The sequence below is a fragment of the Nothoprocta perdicaria genome, unplaced genomic scaffold (genome assembly GCF_003342845.1).
Source record: "Nothoprocta perdicaria isolate Ctin4 unplaced genomic scaffold, notPer1 scaffold_66, whole genome shotgun sequence".
Taxonomy (NCBI): Eukaryota; Metazoa; Chordata; class Aves; order Tinamiformes; family Tinamidae; genus Nothoprocta; species Nothoprocta perdicaria.
Genome location: NW_020455932.1, coordinates 1,003,623 through 1,026,756, shown reverse-complemented (window position 1 = coordinate 1,026,756; position 23,134 = coordinate 1,003,623). Strand labels below are relative to the sequence as shown.

The 23,134-nt window shown below is 47.3% G+C and overlaps 1 protein-coding gene across 1 annotated transcript in view; it reads right to left on the bottom strand.

Annotated features, from left to right (window-relative positions):
• CLIP2 (CAP-Gly domain containing linker protein 2) overlaps nt 1–23,134 on the bottom strand; it is a 42,797-nt gene that overhangs the window by 17,091 nt on the left and 2,572 nt on the right. Inside the window, exons 2-4 of the mRNA XM_026050170.1 lie at nt 10,874–11,415; nt 3,343–3,467; nt 299–512 (exon numbers count right to left, since the gene is read on the bottom strand). Coding sequence (XP_025905955.1) covers nt 299–512; nt 3,343–3,467; nt 10,874–11,415 — 881 coding nt within the window. The remainder of the gene's footprint in view (nt 1–298; nt 513–3,342; nt 3,468–10,873; nt 11,416–23,134) is intronic.

The following is a 23,134-nucleotide window of genomic DNA, read 5'->3' as shown; positions in this document are numbered from 1 at the left end:
TATACTTCCAAGTTAGAGGGTTTTTTTTTCCTATAATATTGGTGCCTGCCTTGGTGTCCACCTTCTTGAGAGTCTTGCAGAACTCAGGACCTGCATTCCAGGAGGCTGTCACTCCTTCAGGGAGATGCCATCACTGCAGGTGGCAGAAAGGAAGCCGTTTAAAAACAGCATGATGTTACCAACCAAGTGGGACAGGAGGCAAGAACGTTCTTTTTTATAGAGATCTTGGGCAAAACCAGCTCTGTGACAACAGAATTTCATCCTATTGCAAAAAAAATCCATACAAAAAGCCACTTACCAGCCCGCTGCGGCTGGGCCGGCCCCCGACGGACGATGCCACGGAGCTGACGGAGCTGATGGAGGAGCTACTGGGGCTGTGGGTTAGAGCGGACACTCCCATGGCCATTCGCTTGCTCTTCTTCGCCTTGGCAGGGCTGGTGGACGGGAATCCTATCCGGATCACCTTATGGATGGGAGCAAAGAGGCCAAACTTGGGGGGGCACTGAAAATACCTGCAAGAGAGAGGAGATATCATGTGAGAAGGGGTAAAAGTGGACAACTCACCCAAATCTCACCTAGCCACACACAATCCTGGCCCTTCGTGATTCTTTCCTAGTGCTCTGCTCTGATGCGGCTTCCCATGTGCCGATGTTCTGGACATTCTCCTTTCCGGTCACTTGGAGTAGGAGATTATTGTATCCATTTCAGAAGAACAGGCTCCAGTTTCAATTTGCTTAAAGAAAGGTGCTCACACAGTGAAATACATCCTAATGTTTGCAGGGACTTCAAAATGTGCATTTATATCGTGTTTCATGCCAGTTTAAATGCAGGCAAGGTTTTTGCTACATTTGGATAGCAGATGTTTGGATAGACCCTAGCATGTTCTTCCTATCGTCTCCCCAGATGGAGATGCGATACTGTCTAGTCAGAGTTCACTTTCCAGCTCAGAAAAGAGAAATAAACGAGTAGAACAGCCTGAGAGAAAATCTCATTGCTCTAATCCCATGTCTATCACAGCATCCACACACAAAGCGACAATACAGAGTGGGACTTGAACTTGGAAGCCATTCTTTTCCGTACATCACTTCTTCCATGTGCTGGAGGGATGTCAGTGCCAAGGAACTTGGGACTTCAGTATTTCAGTATTCTGAAAGAATGTAAAAACACCAACACCAAACAGCCTCTGCTCTACAAGCTCTTTCTCCAAGGTCCTGTTGCAAGGCTAGGACAAAATATTGGGCCTTAAAAAGTTTTTCTCATATTAACATAGCGATCAGTTCCTAACGAATGAACACTACAAAGCAATGCACTTGAGAAACACTGAACCTCAGAACTAGCTTCTCTCCAGATGTGAGCGGCTGCTTCCCAGGCGCATTCCACGCTTAAGCTCTGACAGCTGCACGGCTGTGCCAGGGGCAGATCTCTGTGCACGGGAGGGCAGAGAAGCCTGATCTCCACCGAGGAGAAAGTGAATCATTTGCAAGCATCTACTCAAGGGCTTCTTCTTTTTCTTTTTTTTTTTTTTTCCCTCCCTCAAACCACTTCAAAAAAAATCAAAATCCAAACACACAATCCAAAACCCCCTTCTGTAGGTTCTCAGGTTAGGAAAACCAGCCAAGTCACAGGCTGACTATGCTGCAGAACGGAGACCCGAAACAACAATGTGGCCTAGTACAAACCCATGCCACATGTGTAACTGGCCTAAGCACAAGCTGGCACGGGTGACTGTACCCCATCACCAAAGGCTAAGTGTCCCCAGAAGACCCCTATTGCCTTTAGCAAGCCCAAACTTCTCCACAGAGAAAGGATGGGGAGCAGGGATATCACACAATCACAGAATATTCAAGGTTGGAAGGGACCTCTAGAGAACATCTAGTCCAACCTTCCCACTCAAGGGAGGTCTAGTCCAACCTTCCCACTCAAGGATATCCTGCAGACTTCCCCTAATCCTTTCCATTTAATCAAAACCTCTTCTTACTATTCCCACGCAACCTTTCCCACTCCAGACCTCCTGACATGAAGCATGAAGCAAAGGGGAAGCCTTGCACACAGGGTGTACATCTCCACCCTTGCCAACTCTGGCCAAGATGGAGCAGACCCAGAGGACAGTAACTCCAGAAGTCAGGTTTGACTGAGGACAAGAAGCAGAGCCCCCTGGAACATGCTTCTACTAACATCTATTTTGCACAGGAACAGAAAGTGGGACCTCGGATTGACTCCATGACTTACTCTCCTCCACTCCAATTCTCTTGGGAGCAGCTGGAAGTCAGCAGCTACCTGCTGCCAACTGCTTACCGCTCTCTTGTCCTGACACAGAGCAGGGAACAATGTCTCTTATTTTAAATGAAAACACGTGGCTGCTGGGCAAAAAGAGGCTGACACAACATGGGGAGCATTTATGGCAGAACCTGAGTTCTAATGAGGAAGGAATCCAGTTCCCTTGGGAGCTCAAACGTCACGTGGTTGCCTTTAATGCAGGATTCTCTAAAGAAGTTCAGCAGCGCTTCCTACCAGAGCACTCACAAGCTGGTTTTTTTTTTTTTTTTCCCACCAGGATTTGAAGCAGAGTCAAAATGTTGCTCGATAATTCAGACTTAAACATCTCCAAACTCCAAACCCGAGGCTGGGGGTCATTGCCTTGAATGACCCTCACTGAAGAAATACTGAACGGAAGAACAGAAAAGCGACCTTTCAGAAAGCTTGCTAGATGGCCCTAGCAGTATCTACAGGTACCACCAAGGGCTTTCTCTTGAAAATAACGCAATGGAGAGGCCTGTGAAGGAGGTGAGGTCTACTAGCAAACAGGCCTCACACCAGAGAACCATTAGGAGGACACAGTGGTGACCACCAATTGCTCATTCACAACTCTGGGAATTTGTATATGGAAGAAAACAGCCATCAAGCAGAGGAAAAAGGAAAAAGAATCACAGCTCTCCATCTTGAATAGTCCTGAAAGGGTGAATTATAGATAGAGTGCAAGAAGCAAGTGAACACACATCTGCAAGCTGATTTAACACGGTTACAGAACACAGATTCACAAAAACTAAACCTTTCTATAAGTCAACTTCTTCCTATTTCCTGAGGCCACTCCAGATCCTTCTTCACAGACTTAGCTGATCTTGCTGTAAGTCATTCCAGTGATGAGGTTTCTATGGATTTCCCTGAGAAACTACTCAAAAACGTGGAAGACTCCAAACTAACCTCTTCCCGAAACCCATAAAATGGGTACACGTTCCTCAGAGCGCCATGCAGGCCCCGGTTGCCCTTTCCAGGTTCATCTCCAGGATTCGCTTGGGAAGAGGGCAAGTGGGACCCCAAACTGCCTCCAAGCTCTCACAGTACCTTGTACCAGCGACAGCTCCGTCGTTCTTCCCCAGAGGCTCATCCAGCTCCACGCCACACCACTCTCCCTTGGCAAAATCCGTCTCGCCCACGTAGCGTACGACGCCTGTCTTGGTCCCGCCAACCTGGTGGGAAGCAGAACGCTGCACGTTAGAGGCACAAGCGCTGGCACTGCCACTGCAAGGCAAAGAAATGTGGAATGCGTGAAAATGACACATCTATTTATTTATTTATTTACTTAGCCTCATCTCAACTAAAGCCTAGCTTCAGAAAAGAAAGTCAAAAAGGAAGCTTATAATTAATTTTGCAAGATCCCCCCCCAAACATGATTTAGTCTTCAGTAATTTATCATTAAGGATTTTGCAAATTGCTGCTTGTACAGGAAATTGTTGACGTTATTCTCTTCATTATAGCACTATAGGAAGGAAGAAAATGTTTGCCAGTAAGAAAAAAATCACAAGAAAGTTGTCCAGTCCAACAGCGCAGGGCATTGAGGAGGGAGAAGATAACTCAAGTATTAGGTACTTGACAAGTAACAAATTTGAACAGTTTCACCAAAATTCATTACCTCTCATTCAAGAACAAACTGAAGTCTCATTTTTGATTTGAGTTTAAAGGGAATTATTCCTTTAATATTAATGTCATGCTTTAATTCCATTCTGACATGTTTCTTTACCTGCTGTATGAACTCAATTTTAGGAGCAATTCATCATAGCGTCTTCTATAGGAAATGACCATTGCAGTCCACCAATTTTATATTTATTGAATTTTAATTGTAGATCCCAAGACACATTTGCTTTAACAAGGCAATGAGCCTGACTCCACCGAGCCTCATGTAAATGCTTTAAAAATGAGCTCCCTTGGCTAGCATGAACCCATCTCACTACTCAGACTCCTCTGCTAGAGGACCCCATTCCTCTGTCTATACAGTTTTATGAGCCCTCAAGGATGTCCCCATAGATGCTACTTTTCTGGGAAAGCTCTTCACAAGCAAGAAAGGAAATGGCCATTGAGATGGGCTCAATGCACTCATAATCTCTATAATCTTTTATTAAGGCAGCAATTCGTTCCTAATTCAGAGGCACAAACTGGTGAAAGTGTTAAGTGCAGATCAAGTCCAAAACTGCCCAAGTAGCAACACAACTGCTTCCAAAATAAGATTTTTTTTGTTTTCTTTTTGAGGGCTAATTATTCTGAATATTTTCCCAGGGGTACACACTGATCCTACTGGATTATCTTCTGCCCCAGGCCTGCCCAGACATCCTGGCGCCCTTGTCCTCCTGAAGCTGGGGACACAGGTAGGAGCCACCACTAGGCTGGCTTGTCCGCGTGGCAGCACCTGAGCGGCTCTTGGATGTCCCTTCTTCTGCAGGCACGACAGCTCTTATGGATGGAGAACCCTGAAAACTCATCTGACTCAGGGCGTACGGATTTATTCAGCTTTGATCTGCTAATTCTGCTAAAATAAACAATGTATTTTGGGAAAAGCTGCCTGGTAGTGTGTGCGTGAAACTAGTCCCATCCGAGCAGAAGCGTTTGCTTCCATTGGGTGTTTCCCCACACTGGAGGCCTTGCCTCAAAAGTCCAGGTAGCTCCTGGGCACTCTCCTGATCACATCTAGCCTTTATAAAAAATGTCACAACCCAGCAAGCAGCTGAGCAAGGCTGGTTCCTACTTCACCAACACGACTGTTGGAGCCCCTGGGCCCCTTTCACATCTTTGACTAGGGCTATCACCTTCCCAACCAGGCCTTTCTTCACGGAAACATCTCCAATATTTCCCATATGTGGTATTTGCCTTCACCTTCATGATGAAGATTAAGAATGTATCTTAATTCGCAATCAAAAAATTAGAAGTGCATCATTATAGATCAGGCACATGCCCACAATTCTCCATGATCACTGAAGTATAAATTGGATTCAAACTAGTATCCCAGGGCTGAAAGACAATGATGCTAATCCTTCCAGACACCCTCTTCATCAGAGCTGCTAATATATCATTTAAACAATTTACCAAATTAGCGCCAGACCTCGTCTCAGGCTGGCTGCTGCAAGGCAGCCTCCCCGCAGCCCACATTCACTTCCTATCCTCTGTTCTCAGCAGGACCCAGGGCTCGTGGGCAAATACCCTGCGACACTGCTTGGGGGAAAAGAAATGAATAAATGTCACTTGTGCCGTGGGGACAACCGCCTGCAGTGCTCAAGGGCTGCAGAGCCCTGCTGCAGAGCCTGCAAAGCGAGGCCGTCGGCTTTGGCTCCCGTGTATCTGCGACTGTATCTGCATCCCCGATGCAGATTTATTCTCCGCGCTTGCTTGCCAAACAACTTCCAGGAAGCTCGAGCGCTGCTCTGTAAAGGGTGGTGCCAGGAAGAGCAAATGTATGAGACGGGCTCCTCTGCAGGGTTGCCCATCGTGCTGGTGATGCTCCTGCCTGCGCGAGGCGAAAGGAAGGAGGAGATGGGAAAGGCACGGGTCACTTCTTTTGCTAAGAGAACCTTCAGCTACTTCTAATAAGCAGCTCATGAACTTGCTCCGTTACTTGGGGAGGTTGTGGAGCCACAAGGCAAGAAATTGGGGCTTATCTTCACTGCGAGTGCTCCTTGCTGCTGTCCGAGCCATAGCCACGAGCTGGCTCTAGCCTGCAAGCCAAGGACACCATCCTTCCCCTTAGCACAACAGACATTTCTCACACACCTACCCAGACAAGGTGCAACCTCCTACCTGCAGCTGGTGGTGGTAGACGCCCATGTCTCCATCCTGCATGTGGACCCAATGCCCTAGCTTTGGACCTTCCCGTCTGCACAAGAGTTGCACAGAAACAAGCCAGACACCACCACGGACACAGGACACTCGTGCACACGTATCCTTCTGGCACCAGGGAAAGCAATGCCCTCTGGATGTGGGAAAGCCCGAAATTGCAGCATCCTTTGCCCATGACAAACTCTACCCACGTTAATAACACAGTCCCTTCCACCACAGGCTGCTTGCAATTCCTGTTTAATGACAACTGCTGCAAATGGAAGTAAAGGAAGGGTTCCGAGGAGTGTGCATGTCCCCATAGTCCCAAGGGCTCATGTGGCAGTGGGCAGCTGCTCTGGTCCACTTCACAGAATCACAGAATATTGAAGGTTGTAAGGGACCTCTAGAGATCATCTAGTCCAACCTTCCTGCTCAAGCAGGCACACCTACAGCATGTGGCACAGGGTGGCATCCAGGTGGGTTTTGAAGACCTCCAGAGAAGGAGACTCCACAACCTCCCTGGGCAGCCTGTTCCAGGTCTCTGTCACCCTCACAGTAAACAAGTTCCTCCTCAGCTGGAGATGGAACCTCCTGTGTTTCAGCTTATGGCTATTTCCCCTGGTCCTATCGCTGGCCACCAATGAGAAGAGCTTGTCCCCTTCTTCCCCGCATTCTCCCTTCATGTATTTATACATGTTAATAAGATCCCCTCTCAGCCTTCTCTTCTCCTGAGAAAACAGGCCCAGTTCACTCAGTCTCTCCACATACGAGAGATGTTCCATTCCCTTAATCATCTTAGTTGCTCTCCACTTGCTTCCTCTGGGCCCCAGCACGGTAATGGGAAACATCCCTTCTGTGCCACGGCAGATCCACTCTGCTCCACATCACGCAAAAGCCCTACACTGTGTGGAAAGAACTCAGACTAGGAGCCCTAGGTGTTTTCCCATCTTTTGAATCCTGCAAATAACTAGAAACTATCCTTGCCATTAGCTCTCTTGGCCTTCTGCATGGACCAAGGACCCACACACTGATTGCTTGGGGCTCCACAACCCTGGACTATCACATCTGCAAAGACTACTGCTTAAATTAAGGCTCCAGCCTCCAGGTGACTTCTGCAGGCTGGACAAGGTCTTCTATTCAAAGATGTGTTTAAAGGCACCTCACACGTAATTTTTTTGCACTAAGAAGTCATCTGACTAGCCTGGGGCATGGTGAGGTAGTGGTTCCTCCTGGAAAACAAGAAGAGAGCACAGAATTGACTTGACCATCATCCCTCGAGTTAGCTGTCTCCAAGACCAAAACCCAGCCTGAACCGCAGCAGAGCTCACCTAGGGACTCTGCCCTACACTCTGTGCTTGAAGCTAAGTGGACTAGTCAGCATGACGGATCAACCATCGCTGTCCAGACCTTCCAGGGGTTGCCGGAGCAGAGGTGGTGGAGAAGGGCCTGCGCTCCCGCTCTGCTCTCTGTCTACTGCTGCTCTCTCCAGCCACGACCGGCAATCACTGTTCTCCCTATGGACCGAGCTCCAAACAGACTATGAAATATTAATTGCATCTTCCCTGAAAACACTATCTTGGTAGAACCAAAGGAATATGATCCTCTTTTCTTCACAGCCTAGTTTCAACTCAGAACAGGCATCTGTAAAGCCCACACAGGAGCATTTTTGCCCCTGCAAGACACAAGCAAGTTGGGAGAGCTCAGCCTATTTCCCAAGAAAACAAAGAGCAGAAAACGCTCATGCCCAGCCCCTCACATGCCTTCACAGCAGCAAGGCTTCAGTCTTGGACACTCAAGCAACTCAGCACAAGCTGACACCAGCAGAGCAAGTCTCTACCCAACTGCAGTTCTCCCCACTGGGGAGCTTCTAATGGAAGTGATCTTTCACTCAGGTGGTTAAGGGCTCTCTGCAGCTTCAGGCTAGCAGACAGAAGCTGGGAGGGTCGCAGCGGTCTTGAAGAAAAGAACGTGATTCGTCTATTCACGAGATTTTTCTGCAGCTTGCCAGGAGCCAGGCGTTGTCATTCATCGCGAGTGGAAACACTTTGCAGCGCGCAGAGGAGGAATGACCAAAATTACTGGCACAGGGGTGAGGCCAGAGCCTGTTTCCAGCAGGCAGACCCAGCCTGCCGGGCTGGTCCTTGCCCGTCATTCAGCCAAGGCACCGCTCCAGCGTGCGTGGCTGTGTCAGGGGCTTTCTCTCTGTAACACGCACTCTTGATTCTGCCACTTGCCCTTTTTTTTCCAAAAAATTACAAGCCTAGAGTCCACCTGAAGAATACGCAGGGCAAACGCCTAAAATAATGCACTCAATCAGCAACTAGGACAATCCAGACATTAGTCCTGTTTATTACCAGGTTTCATTCCCGAAAAGAGCTTTCCCAGTTAGAAGGGTGGCTATAGGGTTCGGTGCCTCCGCAAAGAGGATTTCTTCATTCGACTAAAGCAGCATAGAGAAACGCAATGCGACAGAGAACTTCTTTCCAAGCAGCTGCTCCATCTCCATTTCCATCCCTTCTTTTCCCAAGTTGGAGAAAGACGAGCCAGCCTCACCTTCAAAGCCGTGCTCTGGTGCCGACCACCAGCCTCTGGAAGCTCTGCTTTGCTCAAGCAAAGGTTAATTGTTCCACTTTCATTTGCCAGACTAGGAAATTATTTCTACAAGATCAGGGCTTTCTTTTTTATTTATTTATTTTGTTAAAACCTCTAATCTCTTTAATGCAGTTTTTGCATCTCTGGGAAAAAGTCCGAGTTGGAAAGTGCCAAAGGCAAATATTATCTAATTCTTCTAATGGAAAGTGCCATTAAGTCACTTTAAGCAACGACTGCAGTCAGAATGGTCTGTGAACAAAGCCACTGAAAAGAAAAAAAAAGAAAAAAGAAAAAAAATCTTCAAGCTATAATAGACTTTAATGAAGTTAAAGAAAGCCACCAGAAGGGAAACCAGAGCACAGAGCACCAATGTCTACAGCAGCCAGGTGTGTATCCAACAGGCCCAGGAGGGATCCAGTGGGCTCATGCCCTGCCAATGGTGTCATTACTGAAAACTTCCTTTTTTTATTGGAGACATTTTTATTGGAGACCTTCTCAAATAAAGGTCAAATAAACTCACGGAGTAGGAGTAATAAGGGCAACTGAAGTCAAGGCCAAAGATCTACTCAGGGAATCCGAGGCAATTTGGGCTAACCAAGAATTCTTGTTTATATATTCAAATACCCAACATGGCTAGCTGATGTCTCTATTACTGAAAAGTAAGGGGAAAAAAGGGAAGAAGAAAACTCCACCAGCTGCCAAGCCAAGCACATACCACTGGACCATAATGGTAAATGGTTTCTTGCTGTGATCATTAGCCTCTTGCTTGCTATGCTCCGATGCTGCCTGCGGACAGCAGCACCAGGCAATGCAGCAAGGGATCTCAGCAAAGTTATTTTACAGCTTCACAAGGGGGAAAATATCCTGGCAGGCAAGCAGGGAGCATCTTTAGGAAGGCAGCTTCATTGAAAACTGCTGTCAAAATCGATGCAGGGGAGAGATGCTAAAAACAGCCTGTGTGAAATGCAGTGCCAAGGGTTAGCAGGCTGGGCACCCCCGAGCTGAGCACCAGGTTAAATAGGCAGGTGCTGCCAGCGAGCTCACATGCAGGCAGGAGAGATGGATTAGACAGTAAAGCAGGATTTGCAAAATGTTACCCCGTCACCCAGGTGGGCCCAAAGATCTACTGCCAAGATTACTGCAGGTCTTTACGTTTTGCAGTTTACCTTACCTGACTGCTGGTGCTAAAACTGAGTGTTTGGGTTTCAGCTTCTGACCTTTCTAACAGCCACTCGCAACAGGTAAAGCAGAGAGAGGGAGCGAATGGACCGAAGGAGTTTCTGGAAGGACTTCTGAGGCTCTTTTTTTTTCCAGTTATATTATATATTGCATATATAATATGCAACAACATGCAAAATATTGATATGCAACAATAAACATACATATATTATATATTGAAATATTTCAACATGTATTATGTGCAATATCAGTTTGTCCATGGTTTGATGTTTTTACTTCCCTTTTAACCCCCCACTTACATCCTTTGCCAGGGCATAAATGGTGCGAAGTTGAGACAAGCTCCTGTTAAGCCATTTTTAGTCCAATTAAACCATTTTATCTCAAAGCCATCAGGTATTCTCTTTTAGATGATGAAAACACCACCACAGTCAGGCTTACAGAATCTATCTGCAAGCACAATGATCTGCTTTTCAAAACAACCATAAGCTCCTTTCTATATAGCAATTAGTGACATATCCAAAATGTAAAAATGAAAACAGAAGGAGAGATTAGATATGAGAGGTTCTTGCCAACACCTGCAGGATACCTGTGACCACATGCAACAAGGCCTTTTTTCTTTTTGGCAATTTGAGGAAAAATCTCAATACATGCCATTGCAGACGATACCAAAAGGTACAATGTGTTAAAGAAAGAAATAAACAAAGATTTCCCTCTCTGCTACTTCCTTCTTAGTTGCACTCTTGAATGCTCCTCTACTGCTTGGGATTCATCCAATATCCACTCTGGAACAAAGTGCCTTGCATTAATTTAAGAGACTTCTCTGCAGGACAGTGCATCCCTGGCCATGGTAGCAAGCAGCTCAAGGCTTGCTTGGTGCAGGCACCTGCAAGGAGCATGTTCTGCAGCAGAGCTCACTCAACCACCAACCCTTCCCTGTCCTTGTCCCTAATGTCCAGGGACACTCAGGGAGGGGACAAACCCTGGTCCTTCCCTTTCAAGGGGAACCCGCACAAGAACTCACCAACACGCGGTCTCCGAGCCGCAAATCCTTCTCGCCTTTCTTCACGGACCCGCTGTCGGACAGGTTGGACCCGGACTCGTTGCCCGTCTTCATGGCACTGTTCAAGACGCTCTCGCGCAGGGGGATGACGCGGGTGGAGAGCGGCGGCGTGGCCGTCCCCGAGTGCAGCGACAGGTTCTGCGCCGTGAGGGAGTCCACGGAGTGAGCGTCGCTCCCCGAGCCCTCGGCCACGGGCTGCCGCGTCAGCTTGGAAGGCCGCGTGAAGATGCCCTGCAGCGGCTGGCACTCGAAGTAGCGCACGCCGCCGACGGAGCCGTCGTTCTTGCCCACGGGGTCGTCCAGCACCACTCCTGCCCACTGGCCCGGGGCAAACTGCGTCTCCCCAAGGTACTGGATGACGCCCGGCTTCACGCCGTTCACCCAGACGCGCTCACCCACCACGAAGTCTCCCAGGAAGTCATCGCCCACCTCGGCGGCCTTCGGGCCCGGCTTCTCGGCGCTGCTGGCAGCTGAGGCAGCAGTCTGCTTGTGGAGAGGCGAGCCTGCGGAGCAAGGGCGAAATATGAGGAGAAAACATAGGAAAGAGCAGCAAAAATAAAAATAAGGAAGTATCGGGGACCAGAACTGGGTTTGCAGATCGGTTTGCACCCAAGTAGCCCTGTTGCCTACATGTCTTCCCCAGCTGGAAAGCAGCTGGCATTGAACATCTCACATTGTGCCCAGTTTTGGAAGGTCTTGCACACAACCGCGAGTCAATCCTGCATCTTTATCCCCTCCTATAACACCCATCTTACTCCTGTCACAACACCGAGGGTCAGGCTGCAGGGCAGCACTGGTATGAGAAGCTCAGAGGGGCCAGAGCAGTGGTAGGTGCATCCAGATGGAGACCAAGCATCACCTTTAAGGGAAGTTGCCCAAGTTCAATTTCCATCAGGAATGCACACACACCAATGCTGAAGTGCCTTGTACCACAGGAACCCAGTTGTGTCTTGATGCTGGCAGTTAATCCAAGCATTAGGAGACCCAGCAAAGGGTATTAACAGCTCCTGGAGAATCCTACAGCTGGCTCTGCAAATTAACTCAGCTTGCCGAGCTGCCGAGACCCTCTTTGCAGGAGCAGCAAACAGCAGGAAGCAGACAAACAGACTCCTGGGCTAATTTTCAGTATATATCCTGCATCTAGAAACAGATACACCATTTATATAGAAAAGCACCCCAAATCTCAATGCCCTTCCCTATGCTCATGTCTTCAGAGAGGATCAAGCAGCACTCTGAATTCAGCAGCAGGAGCAGGGGCCAAGGCAAGGGATCTTCTTCTACCAGCCTTGCTTGTCTGCTTTGGTCCCTGGCATCGGCAGGAGCAGAGAGACAGCCCAAGGGAAACATCAGTAGCATTCCCATGAAGGACATTTCATTTGCTGCTGGACAAGGCTCCTGAAGAAAGTCAGATCATGTCAAACTGGAATGTTTATCTGAAGTGAACTGTGGGATTTGTTCAGCCTCTGCCATCACTACGGCTCAGCCTGCGCTACTTCCCCAGCTCCTTCACAAGTAACGGGCCTGACAGATCAAGTTCAGCTCCTAGAAAGTCCGAAGAAAAAGATAAGCCCTCACAACAAGGCACCTGCTACATCCCTAATATCAGGCAAAATGTTAGTATGCACAACTTGGTTCTGTATTAGGTGGTGTTAATATTGATTTGGGTTATCATTAGACTCCAGAGTCAACCCTCTGATAAATGACTATGGAGTGACGGCATCAGCTTGTTTGTATCTGAACCCAACCTGAACTAGAAGACGTAGCAGTTAAGGCATACTCATAGGATGAATATTTAAGATATTTAAAGATATTTAAGGCTGTAAAATCTATGGAGACTGCAGCCCTCGCTGTATTTCACTGCAAGAGCAGATACCTCCAAAGAGCAGCTTGAATGGTGAGGCAGGGGCAGAAACAGTTCATTGGACTCCCAATCCAGTGCCTCCAGAAAAGACAAAAATCTAAGTGGCACTTAATACATTCTGCTCGTTTTTAAGTGCCCGCCTGCCAAGACACAGTAATTACCACCTCCCAGGGAGACTGTCTAATTGCTGAAGACGAAATGCAGTAATAATCAGAAAACACTGGCAGAGGACACACTCCCAAACAGAGCAACGCATCCAGAAATGCTGTTATTCCTTAGCAGGCAGTGAAGGAGTCAGAAAGATGGGCTTTAAACAGAGAAGTGGCATATGTTCCCCTTTTCCATTGTGACCATGTTCTTGGAATTTGATATTTTACTTAGTCCTCATTATCAGCATATAAAGTTTTATTAAGCCACCAATTTTTAAACAATTTTCAAACAAGTAATCACATGCTCTGGGAGACTGACCTTCCTCCTTGCAGGCTTAGAGGATAAAGGCTACAAAAGTCATCAGCAATCTGAGGTTTGTGGGGAAAATACCATTAAATTCCTCACAATGCAGCCAGGAGGCTGCCACATTTCCACAGATGTTAAGAGTTGCAATGGTCAGACTAGATCCATTCTTCCTGGCTTCAGGTTTGATTAACCCAGCCATTAACTAGATGATGAGGCAATACCTAGAATAGCCAAAGTAGATTAAAGCCATGACAAAAAGGGGTGATGAGTAACTTTTCTGCAAGTCCTGAAACATCTCAGAGCAGCCCAAAGCAGGAACAGCTGACAGCAGGAACCAGTACTAAGTTCTGCTGTCCGAAGGGTGCTGCTCTCCAAGACCCATCTCCTGTAGATACCATTATAATCTCCAAGCAGCTGTTTCAGCTTAGAGAAATCCAACCAAACACTCAATATTCCTGAACTTTCCCCAGCTTGCAGCACCAAAACATCTGCTCTGTTTCTGTCTCACTTGGATTTGATTTTTTGTCTGATTCCCCCATTAAACACGCAGGAGATTCAAGGAAAACTTCCTATCAGGAAAGCAGGGGTACAGATCCTAGGTGTAAAGTCAAGAATAAAGTCAGACAAGAAAAATAAATCAAAAAAAATACAAATCCAGACAAATGGGGTTACATTCAACTCCAGCCTTATCCTCAGTAGTCACCTGGCAATGCCGGTGAAGGTGCCAGATGGAGTCACTAAATGGCACTATTGGGCACCTACCCTCAGCAGCTCATCTGGAAGCTGGCAATGGGAAAAATTCTTCTCCTTGGCTTTGGTGTGCTCTGACTCTCTTCTCCTGTCCAGCAGAAACCCCTCTTGCCAAGCGGGACGTGAGGACAACTCCTTCTCTCTGCCTCTTTTTCCACATGCAGCGAGCAGGGTCTCCTCCACTCGGTGCTCCAGCCCATTGTGCTCACTAGACGGCTCATTCTTTCCAGTTTAAATGCTTTTCCTGTAGGTCACAGCACTTTGGGGACTGAACAACAACCTATAAATCAATGTCTCACACGGTATCCGCTAAATATGTGTCTTATCGCACTCCAAATCTCCAGTTTGGGTTTTGCTGGGCCATGCAGGACATGCCGTTAAGACTGCAGGTAGACTTGGCACACGGGGCCCTTTCTGCAGACACCTTCTGAGGGTTTTAGAGGCCCCCCACAGACAGTGGACACTGGGCACTGACATATCAAGAGCCTAACAGGTTCCTCCAAGCCAAGAGCTGAAGGGGCTGGAGACTTCAATTTAAGTTTCTGCCTGTTCCCATGGCTCTTGTCACCGTGTCAATGAAAGCCACGTCTCCAGAATCCCAGGAACTGCAAAGACTTCTGCCCAACAGAGAGTGTCTTGACTCACAGAGACTTCTGCTGAAGAGCTCAAGAACTGCTCTAAAGGCTGAAGCAGGAGGAGCAGAGTCGCAACACCACAATACCAGCAAGAATTACCTTCACTGCTGGACTCCTCATGGGACAAATGTAGCCTCACTTACCTGCGCTACTTTTTATATATATATTTAAAGCACCATACATTTTTAAAACATATTTAAGCATCATAATTTTCAATATACATATATTTTTATATAAAAAAAATCCACATCCAATAGAATCACACTCATTCCACATATTCTCTCATCCCACAGCACATCAGCATAGGCACACCTGTAAATTTCCTAGCTCTGGACAATTGAAATAAAGGGAAAAAGGACTTTTTTAATATTATTTTTGAAGCAGAAGTGGGTGAGGAAGAGTTTTGCATAAGCATAGGTGCAGTGAGCAGTGCCCGTGCCCTTCCTGCAGCCCACGCGAGCCCTTTGTAATCTTATTGCTCCAGGGAGACGTGCCAGGCACCCTGACTGTCTGAGGAATCAGATATTCAACAGCCTGTTGTGTTGCCATGGGAATCAGGAGACAGGCAGTTAATTGATAAAATGTAAGCACATTAGATTAAAAAAAAAAAAAAGAGAGAAGGACAAGGAGAGAGATACAGAGAAGTGACTCCTCCCAAGAGGGAGGGAAAAGTGGGAAAACACGTGGTATTTACAGAAGAGCTTTACACTGCTCCCAGGAGAGGCCTTTTTTCCTTCTCTGTTTTAATTTTCAGACACTTTTTTAAGTGGCAGGGCAAGTCTGTACCTAATAAAACACAAACTTGGGTAGATGAAGCAATCTGCACCCCTCATAAGCTGTCCCTGCAGGAATGCTACCATGCCAAAACTCAGAACACGACCTGTCCCTGCCCATGTCACCAACGTGACCCCGCTGCGAGCACCAGAGCGCCCCAGTGAGCAACGTGCAGCTCTGCAATGGGAATAACAAGCCAAAAAGCTTTGGAAGCAGCTCTGCTCCCTGCCAGCCTGGGCAGGGCTTCAGCACAGCCCCATGAGCGGGGAACCTCGGACAATCCCAAGAGCAGGGGACCTCGAGGGTCATTTGCAGCCAAGACAAGCTGTCAGGTGGAAAGCCCTGCTGCTGCCCGCCAAGAGGAACAATACGTGGTTTTTAGTGCAGCAAGGATTATGCAAGAGCTTACAAGACACAGGAGCTCAGCGAGTGCTCCCTGCTCAGCCTCATTCAACACTCCAGAGATGCTGAGAGGGATGCTGAGCTGGGATGTCAGATGCTGCATCCGTTCAAAATGCAGCTGCACTTGGGACACAGGTGCAAAGAGTGACAAACTTCCCCATTCCTCCAATTTCTCACATATGAAATGCAGAGTATCAGGGCATCATCCCTGCAATCAAGCCCCTATATTCTTGGCCCTTTTGCTTTAACCCCTTGCTCTCACATCACCCTCGTGTGAGCGCCTCAGTGTGCAGGGCTGTGTCACCTCTCCCCGCAGCTCCGCATTTAGAAGGGGGAGAAGAGGACAGTACAGAGCATGAGCTGAAATGGAAACTCAAGGCTTAATCCCTACAGACCCAGCAGCTGGTCTGCCAGGAAGACACAAGGAGACGCAGTCTGTCGGATTCCCAGGAGCTGCTGGTGGCACAGAGGGACACGCAGCTCCATTTGGAAACACACAGCCACCCAGGGCACTGGTGTCTCCCATGGGAAAAGGCTGGGATGCTTGCTGTGCTCGCAGAGCTTGGCTACCAGGAAAACCTGCCCTATTCCCAAATCCCCATCCAGGAACTGGAGCTAATCGGAACAGCTTGGATTATGTAAAAGCGATGAAGCAACTGCTTTTTCCAAGATTTATCACACAAGGACAAGGCAGGAGGATCTGGGAACAGGGGCTGCTGGAGGAAGCAAAACCTCGCAGGCAAGCGCTGAAATTCCGAGGAGTTTCGGCCTGCTTGAAGGCAGCAACTAAAAGCTGAAAACCTGGGGCCGTCATTGCCAATGTCACAGGGCATAAACCCAACTGCCTGGCACAGGGTTTTGCCACCGACCCGTTCGGACACGTATTTGTCTCCACCAGGCAGCTGGGAAGGGCCCTCAGCCTCCAACGACAGCGCTGAACAAAGAGTTTCTTTCAAAGGTCTCACGCAAGAGGCCGACTGGTACAAAACCCGCTCGCCGCAGGAGGGTCGGGCCCTCGTAGTGCCCGCTGGAGACGGCAGGGGCAGAGGAGCCAGGAGCCTACGGAGCTCTGCTGCATTAGATGGCAGTTGGGCTAGCCATGAGTTTAAAAAGAAACAAACTGAATAGGCAAATGATGGTATCCTTTAGAGTGGTACTTCTTTCTCTAGGGAAAATAATAAAAAAGACCCACAATCTACAGATGCTTCAGGTTTGACCGAAAAAAAACCCCAAAACAGAGCCCTTGTGCTTTCCTGCCCGCTCTGCATCAAACCCCAGTCTCTAGACTTGAGGCCCCCTTTGAGAAGCTAGGGCTGTGCCAAAGCAACCCCTGGCACAAGGCTGATAATACAGACTTGATTCTTAAATAAACAAGGACAAAATTGCTTCAATAGGGAACACTGCACTTAGAAGCATCACTCAGTATAGCTTATTTTAAGTAGAGGGGAAGTTTTCCCCTTTTATATAAACCTGAAGATTTGACAGATTCCCCTGTCTCCAAATCCAGACCTGGTCACCCTGCCCAGACCATTGCACCTCCAGTACTTAAGAGGAGCAGGTGCAGTACAAAACACCCCCAACTAGCACAGTACTGTGGTATCCTGTAAAACAGCTCGGAGCAGGAACAGTAACTGGGAGGAGATGCACTTACAGGGATGACTCCAACCACGTGCAGGGATCTGCCTCCCAACAGCCCGAACGCTGGACCGCAGAGCTCCGGGAAACTTCCTCATGAGTCACCTTGCTCCACTCCCACGATGGGCTCTGCTTCTTGTTAACCCAGGGCAAAGCTCACTTCTTAAACTCTTCTCTTTGTAAAATGAGCAGAAAGGACACTTGGGAACGAGCTCCGTCCAAACCCCATCTCACAGCCAGCACATGCAGTTGTCCGCGATTTCAGAGCTGTGGGAATTCCCTAAGCAGCCACAGGGTCTAAGGGATCGCTCGCAGGGACGCGAGGACAGCTGCTCTCAGCAAGCTGATCCGGCGACAGAAAGAAAGAAAAGGGGCAGACACAGGTCTTTAATGAGACATTTATAAATGATTTCCCAGACGGAGCACTGGGAGCAGCAGTCTTGGGGCACCTTATCTTGAGCTGCCAAAAAGCAGCCGAGCAAAGCGCAGTGCTTTCCCTTGACCAGAAAAAGGATTAGGCGGTGAGGTTTTGGACTCGATTTGAAATTCCACAGCTTTGGTGCACGATTTTTGCCCAGGGATCGCTCGCACATAAAGCCTGCTCAGATGGGCTCCGCTGCCATCCCTACCCAGCTACATTAGCCCAATGAAACGAGCAGCCAGCCAAGCAGCACATTGCTCAAGCAGGTGTGCACAGAAAGGCCAGTGACTTAGTCACACGGAAATGACAGCATTAGCTCACGGCCAGTGCAATTCAGAAGAAGGCACCAGAAAACAGCCTGGTTTTCTCCCCCAAGAGAGTAATTAGGTGATGATCTGATGGAGCTGGTGCAGGGGATCACCAGTTCCAAAGTGCAAAGTCTCATTAAGGATCTGAAGGGAGCATAATAAAGGTGTTGTGCTGCTATGTGCAACACTTGGGTTATTTACTACCTGGACATCAGCTGAAAAAGTAGTAGCAGGACCAGAGGTCTAGTAATCCAGAGAAAAGAAGGTTAAATCACTTGAGCAGAGAAAGCCTAGCTCAGATTTTGATGCCTAGTCAGACTGCCTAGTCACAGAGTCCTGCTTTTCACCTAGAGTGTGAAACTCCTGTGCTATACAGCAGTGGCTGCTCGAGTGCACGTGGGGATTGCGGTCTCCTCCTCTCCACGTAAGCATCTGCGTATTTATCTTTTTAATGAGATGTGCTCTCTACAAAACAAGATCACACAGAGGTTCAGTGCCAAGCGCGGCCAAATTCAGCTTCCGTCTGAGCCGCTCCACTCAGAGCGGGTCCCATCCAGCTCTCATTAGCACCAAGGATGAGCACGTAACATGCTCTTCACAGCAGCTTCTTTGCAGGAGCTCACAGCGTTGCAGGCTTCTGTCTCAAGTCCTGTCTTAGAGCTTCTTTGGAGGGAAAAGTGGAAAAAAGAAGTAATAACCAACATGTAATATGAAAGAGGGGCCTGTTTTCTGAGGAAGCTTGGATAACAGCAAAGTGAGACCACTGTTAACAGAACCACTGGGATGGCACCAGCATAAAAAGGCAAGCAATATGCTCCTCATCTTGCTCATCATTTCTTTATGGTAGAAAACTACATCAATTCACCTACACCCTTCCTTTGGATCCTCCCTCACTGGCCTTAGAGGGGCACTTCAAGAAGCCTTCAGAACTCCCCAGGGGAACGGCAGCAGAGGCCAAGGCTCTCTTGATTGCCAAACTAACGTGCATGCAATCCTAGGGCTACGCTGAAACACAGTCCTGGTTCATTGTCCCTGCAGCCATTCCTTTTGCAGCCTCATGTCCGTGCCCGGGCAATGTGTCTCCCGTGAAGGATGCACAACCGTCTGCTGCGCAGGGGCCCGGGCTGCGCTGAGCAGGGGTTTGTTCCACCTAATCTCATAAAAAGGATTTTTGAGAGCAGATTAGCATTGAGGCATCTGCTTTACTCCAAATATCTGGCTTAGAAAAAGCTAAACATCCAAATGAAAAGGAGATATATAGGAACAGAAAATGAGTTATTTATTTGCAATAAATATCCTTTTTCAGGAGGGAAGAAGGGGGTAATCAGAATGCACCCCTGCAAATGCGAGCTATGATACAAAAATCCAAACCAAATAGCTTTAATATCTCAGTGATCCCATGAAATGATCCACTAAGCACTTCCAGGACATGAGTGCTGGGCCCCTGCTTCCAGGTTCCACACAACAAGCTTAGTGCACAGCATTTTATCTCTGACTAGTGGTCAACATCATATAGCAATAGTTTGATGCCACTTTGATCCTACAGATTCTCCTCCAAAACCCACCTATGCCAAGGGGAAATCTTTCCTTTGACTTCAGTGAATACTGGCTAAGGTCTTCTAATGATTGACTCTCATTTCCCTGGCTGTAGCTGTGGGATCACTGACACCACCACACACTGGCCAGCTATGTTGAGTAGGACTTGGTTCATTATATACAAACCACCATAAGCTGCATGTCCAGGGGAAGCAGATTTTCTTTCCCTGCTGCTCTCTGCAAAGAGCAGGAGGGTGTTGGACCTTCACATGCCTTTGGTGCATCTAACTCCACAGTGAGAGCATGGAATATTAAGGATTAACTGTATCAAATCCTGCTAAGAACATCTAACAATTAAGACAATTAAAGTCATCTTTAGATGTCACCTGTGAAGCCGATTAGATGGGAGTGATTTAAGGCCCTTTTGTGTTGCTTGGGGCACATCAGGTCAGCTCTCCTTGGAAGGGACATCCTGCTCCGCCGTCACGCCAAGCAGCATCTGGTTTCTCTGTCTCATCAGCAGCTTTTCCTCTGGATAGCCCGTAGAGATGCGTTCTTATTTTCCTTCAGATATTCAATAACCTCTTCAAGAGAGGTTATTGCCTGTGTACAAGTGCATGATGTAGCAGTTTCTACTGACGTGTACAGAAGCTGCTGCTATTGGAACAGCTGGGTCTGTTGATACAGCAGCAGTTGGGTCTGTTGACATTGGAGCAGCCGGGCACTCGGTCTTAAACCATTCTCCTTGTCCCCCCAAATTCCCCAGCAGCTAATGATGCTATGAATGCTGCCCAAGAGACCCATTACAGGAAAGCAGGGCCTAAAACTAAACTTTACAGCTGCTGGGAATGCTTTTGTAGTAATGGCCACCAACCAAATTTGAAGAATATCCATTCATGCTTGCAACCCAGATTTTATTGAGGACAAGACTCAGATCTGAGAGCTGACAACAGTCATTATCCCAGGAGGCCTGAGACAAAACGGCAAAATGAAGGGTTTGCTACAAAAGCAGCAGCCTCTGGCCTCTTGGCAGGGGATCTTTCCTTGCAATTTGTCAGTGCACAGCACCCCAAGTTAGTATTAATCAAGAGCCACCAGCTTTTGTATAGACAAGAATTAGCTCCTTATGCCCGTGTCAGTCAATCAGCTGCTGCGGACACCACGGTCCCATTCCTTTTGTTTCAGACCAAACAGTAGTTTAGTGTCTTTCCTATAAATTCTCACTTCCAAATAAATACACTAATAGCAAACCTCAGCACACTCTCCTGCAGCTTAACAGGAAAAACTTATGCTAAAATAATGCTAAATTATCACTGATTACTTAAGAATAACCTACCCAAGGCATCTCTTATTGCCTAGGCAGAAATTCCTTATCAGAAACTTATTTCCTCTATCTATTTTATTGCAAAATAAATCCAGAGGCAACTAAAAATACTTCTTTTAAGAAGTATATACTTCAAACTTTTGAACTGCTGTGTGTCCAATTGACTCCAACAAAAGTCTGAGAATCTTTAGGGGTCAAATAACTTATTTCCAAGTTAATTTACCAGGACATTGCTGTTAATCCTCCTGCAGATAAGAAGAATGAAGATTTCACACTGAGGAAGAATATACCAACAACCCCACAGAGAAGCCAAGGTGGGAGTGGTGAGATTTATACTCCTTGAGCAGAATTCATGCAAGTGAAGCTCATTAATGGTGATAGAACCTACACAAAGACTCAGTTCTCCATGTAGAAATGCCAAATGTCTGAAACCAGTAAAAAATCCACCAAAGCTGGTTGTATTTGAAGAAAAAAAAAAAAAAAAAAAAAGCATGCTTCATGCATACAAGTATAATATACATATATAGAAGTGTAAATTCAAAAATTCCCAGAAGGCTCAAACTTTGAAATTTTGATCTAGCCTCAGCAGAAGGCTCATGCTACACAATGGCCTTTAATTGCAAAGAGAAAATGAGAACATAACCCAGGGAGTCCAACCTATCCGTCCCTCTCTGTTGGCCTTTTTGCTTCCTTCTCAAGACCAAGGAGTGCTTGACAGCAGGGTCCTCAAAGAGGTAGCCCCAAATCCCTGGCCATTCATCCAACTTCACCAACAAACTCATCTCAGAAGCTGCCAGGAGAGAGGAAAGCTCACATTCCCTGTAGGATGGTGGTATCCATCACCTAGAAATCATCTCCAAGACCCAATTTCGCACTCACCAAGCTGAGAATGTGCATGAGACAGCAGGAAAGGACCCCATTACACAACCAGCCCAAGAAAATGAGGAAGCAGAAGCCAAGTCTGATGAGCTACCCTCTAGCTAACATCACTCAAGGTTATAAACCCTCTTTGGTACTTGCTCACCCTAGTGAGCCAGGCATCTACTGCTCTTTAACGGCCGCGCGAGCACCACAATCCACTTAGCTTTTCAGTGAACGGAAGCCAACAACATTTACAAAGTTGAATTCCATGCCAGGATATAATAACAGTCCTGTGCATTATTCCCAATGACAAATGAGTGCACACTCATTTATATGAAAATTAGAAGGCATTCCCAGTCTCCTGGCAAAGCTCTTGTGCAGCTTAACTATCGAAGCAGTCTCTGGCAGTAATGTTGGGCACCAGCTGAAAAGCAGTTTGGATATCCAGCCGACAGGCCTAAATAGGGTATTTGGGTCATGGGTTTTTGCACCTGCCCTGCAGAAAGACAGGATCCAGCTGTAAATCTCCAAATCCAGGCTGGGTGCAGCCTCTTTAAGGCTTGCAGAAAATGAAACAGGTTAGAGCTCTTTTGCGTGCGGTGCTGACATTCCCATGACGCAGGTCTGTCTGCAAACACCAGTTTTCCCTTTTGCAATAATTTTTTAATCAAAGAGAAAATTTAAGAACTATAAAAAGCTCTGGAAATGGAGCTAGCAGATAAGAAAAAAGTATGAAATGAAAGAAGTAGAACTTACTCTTTCCCATCACTCACACATGCTACAACCACATCATCCTCGGTCTCTATGGAAACTCAAAGTCATCTCATGGATTGCAGGGGAAAAGGATATATACACATGCACAGATAGCCCCATTTTGGATGCTCACATTTTCAATCTGTATAAGGTGTGTCTACCTTGCCTGGGAAAGGAAGCGCCAGATGTTTGTCCTTCCATGGACAATGCTGGCGGGAAGAGAACAACTAGATCAAAGCAGCTTTGTGCACTTCAGACTAGGAGCAAAGCACATCTCACTTGCCCTCTTGCAGACAAGACCAGCCAGCTAATAGGAAGGCAATAGAAAGTAAAGAAGGTTTCCAAGCAGCCTCTGCTTGGAAGATTCATTGGCATCTAATGGCTTTCTAAAAACACTCAGGTACCACTGGACCACCTAACCTGAAAGATGCAATGTAGAGATGGCCCTTTCCAAGCTGGCCCTGGGATACCAGGACCAAGAGCCAACAGACCTCACACTGCTCTGT